This window comes from Lissotriton helveticus, chromosome 7 (assembly GCF_964261635.1).
Source record: "Lissotriton helveticus chromosome 7, aLisHel1.1, whole genome shotgun sequence".
Taxonomy (NCBI): domain Eukaryota; kingdom Metazoa; phylum Chordata; class Amphibia; order Caudata; family Salamandridae; genus Lissotriton; species Lissotriton helveticus.
In genome coordinates, this window is record NC_136068.1 from 1,008,633,208 (window position 1) to 1,008,647,310 (window position 14,103).

At 48.0% G+C, this 14,103-nt stretch overlaps 1 protein-coding gene across 1 annotated transcript in view; it reads left to right on the forward strand.

The window, feature by feature from the left end:
• The first annotated feature begins 481 nt into the window (after positions 1-481).
• The window catches only part of LARP1 (La ribonucleoprotein 1, translational regulator), a 915,090-nt gene continuing 901,468 nt past the window's right edge, over positions 482-14,103 (forward strand). Inside the window, exon 1 of the mRNA XM_078653680.1 lies at positions 482-1,444. Within this exon, the coding sequence (XP_078509806.1) occupies positions 1,141-1,444 (304 nt within the window). The 5' untranslated portion in view covers positions 482-1,140. The remainder of the gene's footprint in view (positions 1,445-14,103) is intronic.

The window sequence follows — 14,103 nt, forward strand, 5'->3', positions numbered from 1 at the left end:
GAGAAGCATAATCAGAAGCATCCGTTTCCTGATATAGAATACCCTTTCAGTTGAACTTCAGGATTAAAGCGAAACTATAAGTCACGTGGGGTGACCATCTTTTATCTCAGAAAGGAGCAGTGGCTAACGAATACTGATACCGAAAAGGCACAATATTTTCCTACTCCATTCCTCGTTCCCTTTAAATAAGTATCTTAACCTCGCATGTGCCATGTTATGGCCAGGCAGCAAGCAGTAACCACTTATTTGAGGCAATACTTTGCTTGTTGTAATACCGCTTGCTACAATAATGACTTTACCTATGACCTTACGTATGCGCATGCAGACACGTGCTAAATGTGCTGTTGTGGGTCCCTCCCACCCCTGAGGGCGTGCCTGACTACCGAGCTCGCGCCTGCTGTATTGCTGTGTGTCCAGGCGCCTACGTACCCGCAACGGCGTGCGCGCGCCCGCTAACTCTGGCGTAACGTGCGTGCCCTCCAGTGCGCGCCCGTAGACTTGCCCTCCTGTGCGCGCGCGCTCCCGCTGGCCCGTCGCGTGGTCTCGCTTCTCTCCTTCCATACAGCGTCCGCGGAGAGGGCTGGGGGCTGCCACCCGGTGGTCTCAGCAGGCCTCGCGGCGTGCTGTTGTCCATTTGAGGCGCCCACAGCTTTTCTTGCCTTTTCGCTTCAGAAGGACAGAGAACCAGGCCCGGGTACGCCCTGTACCCACACTGCAGGCCTTAGGGGGACGGAGATCTACTGGAGCCGCACCCCGGACTCGAGACGCTGCCAATGCCCTCTCCTGTAAGCCGTTTAACTGGCCGAGGTTCTAACTGGTACTGGGACAGCCGGAACGAGGTCTGCAGGGCAGCGCCCGACTTCTCGAACCTTGGCGTGCCCCTCCCCCCCGCGTCTGGCACGAGGTGAACGGACCTCGGCTCAGCCCGCCTCTGCTGGACCCGTCGCCTAGCCGAGGTCTGGCCTATCACAAGGAACCGCCGAGACCTTGCCAGAGCCTTGGGTTTTCCCAATTTGGGGTATTTCTTTTCTGATACGGGGGTCATAGACGTCGCCCTCTCTTACTCGAGGTCCCCCTCCATTTCACAGCTTCACTCACACGAGACCCGGACCTCTTTAGGTCTGCAGTCCCGCCCCCAATATGGCCACCCAGGTGGAAGCCCCACCGCTGTCACTGGGCCTCTGCCCGACCGATGAGACTTCTTTGGGACAGACGGAAGAGCGCCCTCAGGCGCCGAATCCTGACGAGGATCGGCTCTCCCGGGTTCCCAGCTCCAAGCAGCAAAAAGAAGAAAGCAACCAGCAGGAGCGTGAAGGATTGCTCCGAGGGGCTTCCGATGCCGACGAGGTGCCCCGCCGGGAATTTGTCGAAGCACCACCGCCACGGGTCAACCCCTGGACCAAGCAGCAGGGCGGTGGGGGCACCGTGAACGGACAGCCGCCAGGTGAGCACCTGTGTGGGGCATTGTGGTGGCTTCACTGTGCATTTACTGTTTGGATGTACATGTAACGTGAGTCCTGGCTTGAGGTGGAGGAAATCTCGGGTTGTCAGGAGGTAGCGTGTGGGTACCAGTATCTAGGTAGATATGGGGGGAGTAATTGTATTTACTAAGGGACACACCCCTTTCGAAAGCCTCCAAGGCCGATGCATGAGTAGATTAACCATTCTAGTCTTGACTGTTTGCATTTTGGTACTTGTAGTTCTTAGTTTAGAACCTGATAGGCAAGACAACTCGTCCCAGATTGCAAAATCAAAAACCGTGACTGGATGTGATTTACCCATGCAGGTTGGAATTTGAGAGCTCTTGGAACGTTTTCTTACCTGGAATAAAGTAGGTGTGTGAAGGAATGGGCTAAGTACCGTTGGTCTTGATTCTCATCAATCGTTTGTATGTGACAGAAGAAACCAATCATAGCAGTGGCTTTATCTTATGAAGGGCGTGCAGTATGTTGTTCCGTTCCTGGGTGCAGGTGGGATGTGTAAATGCAGTTCCCAGGTTTGAGGTGTGGAAAAGTGAACAAAGCCTCCCAGGTGAAGTGGATGTATGCTTCCACTAGAAAGTAAAGTCCACATTTGTAAAGCGCACAATCACCCGTAAGGGTCTCTAGGAGGGGCAATGGCATGTTGAAGTAGATTGGCTCAAAGCAGTCCCCTAGGTCAACTTGTGTTGGAGCACATAGGCGCATGGGAGAGGGATGGGGTTGGCGGATTAATGCAGGCTTTGTTTGGTGGCGTGGGTTGATGTATGCCCACCCAAGTGAAGATCTAGAACATCCCGTATCAGCCATTGGGACCGACCCAGTAACACATTTCTAAAGTATTCAGCCGCTCGTTGCACTATCTATACAATAACCTGCTACCTTTCATATCGTTCATTGACTTTATGCTTGCCACATATAGCACCCTGTTGCTTTTAGTTGCAAGGTTTGCACTATACAAATGCCCCATGTGGGTGACATACCCTCATCACCCCGGTGGGTTGATGTTTGCATTCCAGGGTGTTTGGGTGAACACGCGCATCTCCTTCACTGACTGGGTGGATGAAGTGCCTGAGCACATCCTTCGGGGAAAGGGCATTGCAGTGTTAAACATTCCCTTAGTGAATATCTCCCCCACCCCAAGAGGGGTGTAATCTCAGTGAACACGGTCCATTAAGAGGGGTGATGGGGCTGGCTACATCCCTTCCCCCACACTTGTTAACACAACCTTGTTTGGGAGGCCCTGTTCACCCACCCTTCCGCATCTTCGTGGGTTAGCCAGGAACTTGTTGAATGGGAAGACTGCGAAGGAATCTGTGCTATTTGGCAGTGGTGAATTCTCGTAGCTGGGGAAAAATCATTCAATCTTTTACTTTTAGCCCTGCCCTAAAATGTTTTTAAGTTGGAGCACCTCTCCTAAACTTAATTTGCGAGAGAGGCAGGTCTCTGCTCAAGGGGTGGGGCTTATGATGTCTTTTCGGGGGTGTTTTGTTTTTTCATAATCTTATCTAAGTGTGATATATATAAAAGAGCAAATACAGCCAACAAACCATCACTGTCCCCCATAATTGGGGTGATGCGAGCCCCCTCGCACTCCTGGGTCCCAATGCAACTGCACCTGGTATATTCGCAATAGCTGCTCTGAGTAACAGGGTGTCTTGTGCCTCTTTAGCATTTCCCCATCATGCTCGGTCACCACGCCAGTCTTTAACAAGCATTTACAATGCAATGGTTTTGCCTTTGTTAAAGTTAGAGCTATTGGCATTGCTCTTGACACTCTGAAGCTCCACTCTGAAGCTCCACTCTGCACTCTGAAGCTCCACTCTGCACTCTGAAGCTCCACTCTGCACTCTGAAGCTCCACTCTGCACTCTGAAGCTCCACTCTGCACTCTGAAGCTCCACTCTGCACTCTGAAGCTCCACTCTGCACTCTGAAGCTGCACTCTGAAGCTCCACTCTGCACTCTGAAGCTCCACTCTGAAGCTCCACTCTGAAGCTCCACTCTGAAGCTCCACTCTGAAGCTCCACTCTGAAGCTCCACTCTGAAGCTCCACTCTGAAGCTCCACTCTGAAGCTCCACTCTGAAGCTCCACTCTGAAGCTCCACTCTGAAGCTCCACTCTGAAGCTCCACTCTGAAGCTCCACTCTGAAGCTCCACTCTGCACTCTGAAGCTCCACTCTGAAGCTCCACTCTGCACTCTGAAGCTCCACTCTCAGAATCACGTTCACCCAGCCTCAGTGACCCAGGGCCTGAATCAGAGCAGGCTTGCAAAGTATTATGCGGCGACTTGAAATCTTTGATACCACATTTCTTTGTTGGTGTTAATTTGCCTCACTTGACAACTCATCATCTACTGCATTATTTGCTGATAAAAACAATTTGCTTTCAGGGCAAAAAGATTATAATTTATAAAACATATCTGCATACACAGTGCAAAAGGCACCTGACAAAATGTAACGAGCCATGTTTAAGCTGTTGATTTCTGTGCTCAGGCATTAAAGAGGCGGCATCTTGTCCAATTTGGGATGTTCCCGCCCAAATTAAGTAGCTGGGGGAGGGCTTTTGACTGTAGCAGGTAACAAAAACCTAAGGTACTTAAATAATATTCAGACCTGGGGAAATGCACATTCCTTCATCGTCATGGAAATGTTTTATTTCACTGATAGTACAAATTCATGCTAACATAAAAGAACCGTTGTCAAAGAAACAGCTATTTCAAAGGGGCATCCAGGATTCAGAACTATCCCAAATATGATGCATCTTTCTAGGGACCATATTGTGACCCATAAAGGTTATCCTAATGAAACACAAATGTATTAAACAAGCAATGTACTGTAGGGCTGGTCCTTAATGGAAAGAAGTGTTTCCATTGAACATACATTATTACACTGTGTTAACCTTAAACCTTAGACAATGTATGTTTTACACCATCTTTTACTCTGCGAGATAAAACGACCAAGTTAATAAAATAGCATTCCTGTGCTTCCATGCTAAACAAGGACATCAAAAACAAGGTGATGGGATGCTTAAATTAATCTCAGCCACTGACAATGAATCTCTCGGCGCCGCATCCCAATCCATCGTTTTTTTGCCCACCATGCCACTTCAGTTTGGACCGAAACATATGCACATCAGTCTTGGCCCTGCTCCAATGTTCCCTAATAAGGCCACCATCGGTCCTCGGTTGCTTGTGCTCCAGTTCATTGAGGAAGTGGCCTGTTTGGCTGGAGTGTTCCCACTAGAGATGGGTCAAGCCTGATTTGCACATGGCAACGTCCAAACTGAGGTGACATGGGGTACAAAATAACAATGGACTGGGATGTGGTTCAGTAATTACCAGTGGCTGAGATTAATTCAGGCATTCCATCCATCACTTTTTTTTATACTTCCATTCAAAATAAATCACAAATTATTGGTAAACAATTTTAACTAGGATCTGGTGAACATGTAAAACGTTTTTCTCCTATACTTTGATTTATTAGAACGTATAATTCTTTCTCGTGAAACGTATGCATTCTGTGGGGCCCTTATTATACAAATGCAGGCTAACATGGCAGGCAGCAATGGCACAAGATGTGCCTCACAAGTTGCTGCTAATCACGCTGCCAAATAATTAGCTCTGCTACCACATAATTTGCCATTCCTTGACGCAAAATTAAGAGGACAATACCAACTCAGTCCTCCACTACCTCATAATCACAGTGGACCTTCGCAGAATAAGCTGAAATGCGGGGCTAGCGTAATGTACCCCTTTAAATATAATTTCCGCCTTAAGGTTTGCCACCAGATTTACGACAGATAAACTGTAGCATAACAATTGAATGGCGGAGAATCCCCTGGTGGAAATGACCTTCTATCTATCACTCTCTAAACCAGGCCCCAGCATTCAGCCATGATCCCACCTGCTTCCTCGTCTAGCTAGTCTCCGCTAGGGTAAGTCTCACCCCTATATCAGTGTTACCTCTTGTCAAACAATGAATCGACGCCTCTTACCCTTGACCCTTTTAGCAGTCTTTGAAGAGTTAATTCGTACCCACTCACTCCAACCAGCTGTACCCTGCTTTTTGCACCTAGATTCGCCTTCTGGGACTTGAAAACAGAAAACCTTTCGCACAGACAACGCCGAGTTGTTCTTGATCATTGTTAAACTAGAGGCCCGTGCGTGCAGGCAGTTTGGTTTGCAAAGTAGCCTCAGTGCACAATGATCGGACTAGCTCAACACTGACGAGGCAGTAACGCTCAAGACGGAATGGCACAGGCAGGGCCGGTTCTAGGATCTGCGAGACCCTGGGCTAAAAGGGAACCTGCGAGGCCCCCTCTAATTTAGATAAGTGGCCCCCTGCAAGGAGACCATTCACAGACACTGTGGGGGGCCCTTTGTCCAGCATTTTGGCGCCCCCCACAGTTTTAACTTTTACTCCACAAGCATTTCTCACACCTTCAGTCCGATAGGTGTGAGAATTGATTGTGGTCTAAAAGTTAAAACTGTGGGGGCGCCAAAATGCTGGACAATGGGCCCCCAACAGTGTCTGTGAATGTGTCTCCTTTCAATTGAAGGGAGTGTCTCAGTCTCCCCCCCCCCCTATGCCACCGGACACCATCCATGAGAGGCCCAGGGAGGGGGCCCCCTCCAATGGACCTTAATTGCAGGCGACACCTTTCTTTGTAAAAGATCGCCAGGGAAACAACAGGACTCATCACTGGTGTGTGGCCCCATGCTGGTGGGCTGAGTGCGAGGCCCTGTGCAGCCGCCCACGCTGCCCATGCCTAGCGCCGGCCCTGGGCACAGGTAATAGGCAATATGACCTTAAGTAAGAGGGGGACACCCTTCTTCACGCTCTCTCCTGGAACTGCGCAAGTGCCGCGCACCTGCGTCATTGCACAACTTCAAACAACACAGAGGAAACGAGTGAATTACGGCAGTGAAGGGTCGATAATTTGGGGTGGGGGGTGGCATTACTCCAGTGGAGTTCGTTCAGTTCTACAGATCTAGCCCTGTGAAAATGGCAGAAAAGCGCCGGATGGGAGGCCTGGTATTGGACTCGTCTGAGTCATTCTTCACTGAGGGGCATTTCCTATGGGGGTCACGGACCCACGGGGCTGTTTGTTTGTCAGTTGAGGCTCTTTTCTGTGGCTAATAATCAGTGGTGGGTGACCACTGTTCAGCGTTCGCATTCGAGGGGGGCAGGAAGTAATAAACAGTGGGGTTAAAGCGCTTTAAAGGCAGGGAGCGCTACATAATATATTAAGGCGAAGCACTGTAGAGAAGCCCTTCTACACAGTACTATCTACCAAAAGGAAGAGCTGACAGCGGAAGGTGCACTAACCATGGAAGGCGGTTAGGGGGAGGGGGGGGGGGTGGGGCGGCGAGGAGGGTTTCACATTGGGTGGAGGTCTCAAATGGAGTGGGGGATTATGCTGGGTGTCATTTAAGTATGGGGGGTTACCGCATGGATGCCAATGTACTGTGAAGCAGGGGACATTCGATACAGAAACGCGTTTTGCACATGGCAAGTGAAACATCTCATCAAAGTGAGCATTTAACAAGCGAAACATGCATGACAACTGTGTACAGAAAGCGCGGGGACATGGCTCGTGCAGCGAGACTAGTCACTATAGCTAATCACGAGGGGCTCCTCTCCGAGAGGGCGCTATGCTCGACAGGGGTCCCTCCTGTTAGGCTAATGACGCGAGGCTATTCTTTCTTCACTCTCTCCTCCCAGGGGGGTTTTCACTCTCAGAGTCTGTTCTCTGTGGGAGGTTGAGTGGCTGACGGGACGCTTTGAGTAGTGCTCGGGCACGGACCCTACACATGGGTGCCAACCCTCACCCCGTTCACCCACCCCACAATACTTCCCATTCTCAGCCCCCGGCACTGACCTGCCCTCCTGGATCCACTCTTCTCTGCCGCCGGCACTCTGGGCCCCTCCCTCTGCACGGCGCATGCGCGAGGGGCGGGGCTCAGACCGGAACTCAACGCCGGCTCTGACAGTCCCGCCTGGGACAGAGGGGGCGACCCGCAGACGCTGCCTGGAGGCTGCCTGACCTGAGGCGAGGGGGCATGGCTCTGCATCAGCTTGGAAATTGTTCTATTAAATGATCGTTTTAGATGCTCGCAGAATAGGACTGTGTTTGTACTAGAAAGAAAATCCGAACTGTCATACGAGCGCCAGTAAGTCGGGCGATGTTTTCCTTACGCTCTTTTCCGCATTCAACTGTAGGAAAACCGAGCCCAAGTGTAACGGCGGGAGAGGACGAGGGAGGCGGGAGAGGGGCAGCTAGGAACAAATAAGGAGACCCGAGCAGCAAGGGAGGTGCCGGCAATGCCGGACCAGACTCGGGGGCGTTCCCGGCGTCGCGTGACGTCGGCAAAAGGCAAAGAATGTCGGGAACGCCCCCGTGTCTGGTCCGGCATTGACGGACAGGCCCCTCGTCCAATGGCAAGGCTCCGTTTACGGAGCCAGCCAATCAATGACGAGGGCCGACCCAAAGCACCCTACAGTTCTCAACAGGATTTCGCCTGCGCGAAAAAGCTGCGCAGAGCGCAGCTTTCGCTAGGCAAAACCTAAAAAGGTTGTCAGTTTATGAAAAAAATAGTTCCCGTGTGATGCAGCAAGGAGGCGCTTTTTGTGAGTAAGGGAGTTATAACCAAGGTAGTGGTCCTCCCACATCCCTGAGCCTCCAGAGCACTGCAACTCCAGCGCTAATAGCTACTACCTCACAGAATGGGCTGTCTCTTCCCTTTGTTAAAAACATGAGCCCCCATCTCGCCTCCGAGTTCAAGCTAAGATGTCTCCACTAATTCAATATATAGCCCCCCCCCCCCCCCGGGTAATTAATCTGAGGCCCAAAGCAACGCTGGCAGAGCAAGGGTGCACTGGGCCCTAAAGCAAGACAATGTTGTTGTAACAGCCATATTTGGAGTTAGGTGTCCGGTAAAGCCACTCCACCTTCAGCAACAATGATACTTGGCACTCTGCCCACCTTACTTATTCATCACTCCTAGGTCCTGTTCCCTGTATATAGCAAGAGTGAAATTGGTCCTAATACTACAATGGAAAATGGGCACCCATTTACCTTTTTGATAGCAAAAAGCCATAAATAGGGAGCACTGTCCCCTATCCCCACTTACCTTTCCTGGTGCATTAATGGTACTAATGGCCTTTATAAAAAAGCCCTCAAATCTCACCTCCTTACTCAAGTCACCTCCCTGAGGAAGCTGTCTGTCCAGTTGTAAATTAACCGATTGTTTTACATAGTTCCCCTCTTCTGTGCCATCTCTTTGGTGGTCCCAATGATCTCGCTCCTTTACTTTTTATCATGGGCTATTTTGAGGTAACGGGTCCAGAACATCAGGGCTCTGCATGTGAATGCAACCCCGCTGGCCTCTTGCCAGCCATCCACCTGAAAGGGCATCTGCATGTAAACTGAAGTTGAAGTGGCCAAAGGTATATTATGGGGAACAACAAACCCATGTTTTTTTTTTAAGTTTACAAAACACTTTTTCATGCTTTTTGTTGCTAAAACTACCCGGCGGTTAATGCAGACCTTGAGGTGCTTCTGGTTGAAAATAAAGGTGTCTCCTGCGCTGTGAAGACGAGGGTGCTGAGAGCTAAAGAAATGCACCTTCTCACTAGAGTGCCTGCTGTCTGAGAGAAATGTAAACTTGTGCCATTAGTTAATCACCAAGGGAAAAGGCTGCTTGGGAACCTGTGTAGACTTTAATTGATAGTCACATGAAGCCTCATGGTGACACCACCCCTACCCCCCGAATCTCACAAGTTCATGATTACTGAACTAGAACTTGTGCCATGGTCAATGCACGGTTCATTACCTCTCATTACGGGGTTAGTGACATCAGTGATCAACACTATAGTCATATGCAGCATGAAGTTACTGTGTGAACATGTGTAGCATGGAAATAGGGCAAGTTCTGGAGGCAAATGTGGTTGTGCATGGAGACAGTTGTATGGTCCACAGTTTACAAATCACTACATTTTGGGGTGCATGTATTTCTCAATGTTAAACAATGTAAATTCTTTGCACACCTTAAGTGGGTGATAGATGTATGTTTCCAGGTAGGCTGTCGCTTAAAGCCAGAATCTGTCCCCAAAAATCTGTATGAAAGGCCAACTCGTCTGGTGACAATTCATTAGCCACAAGGGGTTATCTGGGCATTTGGCAATTTTAAATGGTTGAATATAGTAGTATAGACAAATTCTATCTGGAGGACATTTTGAAGGTGTGGATGTTTATTTTCAGAACTTCACTAAAGATTTTGTTGCAGTGCAGATTGTTGAATGTAGTAGCAGTGTCTCTCTCGGAGGTGGTTTATCTCTCTTTAAGCACATCTTTAACCCTTCCCATGCTGGTGACGGAACCGCTCCGTCACCAGCCACGGACGCGCTGTGCTGATGACAGAGCGGTTCCATCACAGCCCGCTCGGCGCACCTGCGCAGTGCGGATTCCGCGCCTGCGCTGGACGTTTCATTGAGCGGACGGGCCGTGACGGAACCGCTCCGTCATAAGCACTCGAGGCTCGCGACTGAGCGGTTCTGTCACAAGCATGGGAGCGCCTCTCGGCCGCACCGCCCCCCTAGCGCTGTGGCGGCATTGCCGCCGCAGCGAAGGGGTTAAAGTATTGCCATTTTGCCCATCGCAGGAATGGGTGTAGTTTATTTTACCAAATTATGGAGTTTTGTTCAAAGGACCTGAAGGTCTATCCAGTGGCAAATACATATGTCAACCGTTTGACTTAAAATTGCGGGTTGTGTGAAGTCTTTAGTTGAGTAGAAGATTGAATTGTTTCAGGTCCACGAACTGTAAGGTGCTGTAACAGTGTTTCATATAATCAGTGATGTCTTCAACCTGTCATGAGTAATGTGAGAGGATAAGTAGCGTGTGATGAGGAGCGCAAGTTGTAGTCAGCTAAACCAATTAGAACTGGCGAATGTACCTTTTTTTGGGGGGGCGGGCGTTAATTTTTATTTCAACATCTACCTATACCAGCAGTTTAACCAATGACATTTTTTCAGTGACTGTTTTAAAATCATATTCAGCCAACTTCCCTGCTGACCACTGCTTTTGGGCGTGTGCAGTTGTGGTTTGCAAGCATGGCCAGGCCTCCGGCCAGGTTCAACCGCCCCTGCCTCAGGTGGCAAACCCAGGCTGAGCACGGCATTTGACACCAGATCCACAACAAAAATTTTTTTTTTAGGTCGAGTCTGGGCACTGCATGCTCGGTGCGGCATGCTGTATTAGAGTATGGACTTTAATCTCTGCCCATATTTGTAATTGTCCCTTGTAAATGCTGGCTTCTGATTCGTTGATAGGCTTGTTAGTCCCTATTTGGTACCGCCTTGTCTTAATTTCTAAGCTCCCATGAGGGTTGGCCCTTTTACTTTAGTTGTTACGTGGTATGTCTTATTTTAGTCTGTAAGCACTATTTTCTTTAATGTGTCCTACTACAGGCATGACATACTTTCCTGCAACTTTCAGCATGCCATGCCCGCTTTCACTTTCCAAGCAGTTCGGGACAATGGTGGCCGAGGTCTCGCATTTCCAAGAGTTTGAGCTATTGGTATTGTAAATGGCAAGGCCCTCTTGTGAGTCAATTATTAAAAAGGATAAAATGCATTGTCATTTACAATGCAAATAGCTTAAACTGTCGCAAATGCGAGAACTGTTATATTGCAAATGCTTGTTTTTATTTTCACAGGTACAGCAGTACTCCCACGGCTGAAGCTTGATTGCCCGTACCACGGAAGGGTTGCGCTAGGTCCCACAAGATTTTTGTTACCCACAGTACTAAAAAACATTTTCATTTTTCTTTGCCCTTGAAGGGGGGGGGGGAGGAGATCTACTCTGGGTCCCCCTGTTCTCACCCGCCCCCCCATCTCCTCCAAATACATGTCCGGTTGTAATGTTCTGCCCTCCCTGCATACTACTTTTTAAAATAAATACAGGACACTAGAACAGAGTCCTCTAATGATTGCCACAGCATTTGTCTCTAGTTTTAGTCCCAGATCTCCCTATACCTTGTCCTGTACCCCGGTGCTGAGATGGCCAATCAGTATTTTGAATCAACAAGGGACCCCAATTTAGTCAGCACAGGACCTCGGGGAGCAATTATTATGAAAACAGTGGTCCCATGCAACATACGATAAAGCATATAGATGAATACAGACACAGTGGATTCTGTATTAAAGTGACTTGTCCAGCCGGACAGTGGTCAAGATGTATTTAATGGTGTCAACAAAATAAATGGAGAATATCCTTCGACAGTCTCACGTCGTGGGGCACAAGCCTGTACCTCATTTATACAGACACTTTAGTACATTCAAAGTGAACAAGGAAGGGCTTTTAGGCAAAAAGCGTAGGTTGTTCTTTAAATCATAATATGAACAAATATTTTGAAATGCGCCATTGCTGACCAGCATACGGCTTGAGCCCCACGACGTGAGACTGTGGAAGGATATTGATCATTTATTTTGTTGACACCATTAAATACATCTTGACCACTGTCCGGCTGGACAAGTCACTTTAATACAGAATCCACTGTGTCTGTATTCATCTATATGCTTTATCGTATGTTGCATGGGACCACTGTTGTTTTCATAATAAGAGATGGCCAATCAGAGCACACAAATTCTTTAATTTTTGGTACCAGGACTCCCATGAGAGCAACCGTCCGAATGTACATATGTGTGTATTTTTCTTTCAAGCTCACCCTGAACCCCCCTTTAAACACTCATTTCTCAAACAGCTGAGCAGATGCACACCAAATCACAAAAAAACATGCTTTTAGTAAAATTATAACTTGTGCCAACATTTTTATAATTACTTGAAGGCATATTTTTCTGTAACTGAGGCCAAAACATCATATGGGAATTAACATGGGAAATCAATGTTTTTGGGACCCCCCCTCGTCTTGGCCCATAATTAACTTATTAGCGTGAAACTTTCCAGGGAAGTGCAGCAGGGAACTTATTTTTTCTAAAGTTTCAATCAGATTAGTCCAATCGTGCGAAAGTGATTAGTGTAACAAACAATGTTCTTCTATAAATTGACATAACTATACATTGTCACTCGTCAGTGTTAATTATATACCAGTATTCGAATGGCGTCTAATTAAAAAATTAAGCCCCACGTTCAATGAAAATGAAAGCCATAGTTACATATACGTTTATTCCATCTAGCTGTAATTTCAGTATTTTGACCCTTCCTAGTTTGCATGGTCTTTTTCAAGGCTGGAAAGAAGCGTTTAGCAAACTCGGAAGCACCATTATGATTGAAATATCACAGGCCTTAATTACTGTTAATCACTAGTAAACGAACAGTAAACACTGCATACTGCCCCAGCAATCAGAATGCTTTGTTAGCAATTCACCAAATTAGACATGTAACTGATGGCGAAAATAAAGATAAACAGAGAATCAAAGAAAATTGTTAGTTATGACCACAAGCGTTGGTTAGTAAACTTTCACGAATGGAATTTTTATTCACTAGTAAGTGGCAAAAGTTCTAGTTGAGAGATGGTTAAGTATTCCGGTGTCAAGGTGATAAATCTCTATGCATGAACGGATAAAATAACGCAATTTCTATGAGATGTAGTAAGAAATAGTGTGACTATGAAGATCAGCATGTAAAGTGCACACACACTTTAATGGTTGTAACATGACCAAAAGAGTTACGTTACATAAGGGAAATAATTTAGAGTTCGGAGTGAAACGCCAAGGCACAAGCAACTGGGGTTAAACTTGCCAAAACGTCAATTAAAGATCCTAAAATTTGAAAGCCTTGAAGTGCAAGAGGTCAGATTTGTGAAAGTGACGGTGCGTGCATGCATTGTGGAGTGCCATTTAAAAATGGCATGCATGCTGGCAGCCAAATATATGGCAGTAAAGTAAAAAAAAGGTAAAAAGCAGTCTGACTGAAGAAAGTTTTAAAGGGGACTACAAATTGTCAAAGCGCATAACTGTTCGGAGGAAAGTTGTTTAAGTTGAGTTTTTTTAACGCTGTTAACTAGCTGGGTGTCCTGTTGCCGATATGAAGGGTTGTAGGGACCAAAACAACTAGAACAAGCATTTACAATGCAACGGTTTCGCCTTTGGAAAAGTTAGAGCTATTGGCATTGGAAATTACAAAATTTGTATTTGTGTTGGTTTTGAAAACAGATAAATAAATGGCATTGTCATTTACATTGCCAATAGCTTAATCTCTCGCAAATGTGAGACCTATTGTACCCTACGGACGAGCTCAGCAGACAGCAATTACTACCACACACACACCCACCCAGAGCCAGCCACACACCCACCCAGAGCCAGCCACACACCCACCCAGAGCCAGCCACACACCCACCCAGAGCCAGCCACACACCCACCCAGAGCCAGCCACACACCCACCCAGAGCCAGCCACACACCCACCCAGAGCCAGCCACACACCCACCCAGAGCCAGCCACACACCCACCCAGAGCCAGCCACACACCCACCCAGAGCCAGCCACACACCCACCCAGAGCCAGCCACACACCCACCCAGAGCCAGCCACACACCCACCCAGAGCCAGCCACACACCCACCCAGAGCCAGCCACACACCCACCCAGAGCCAGCCACACACCCAC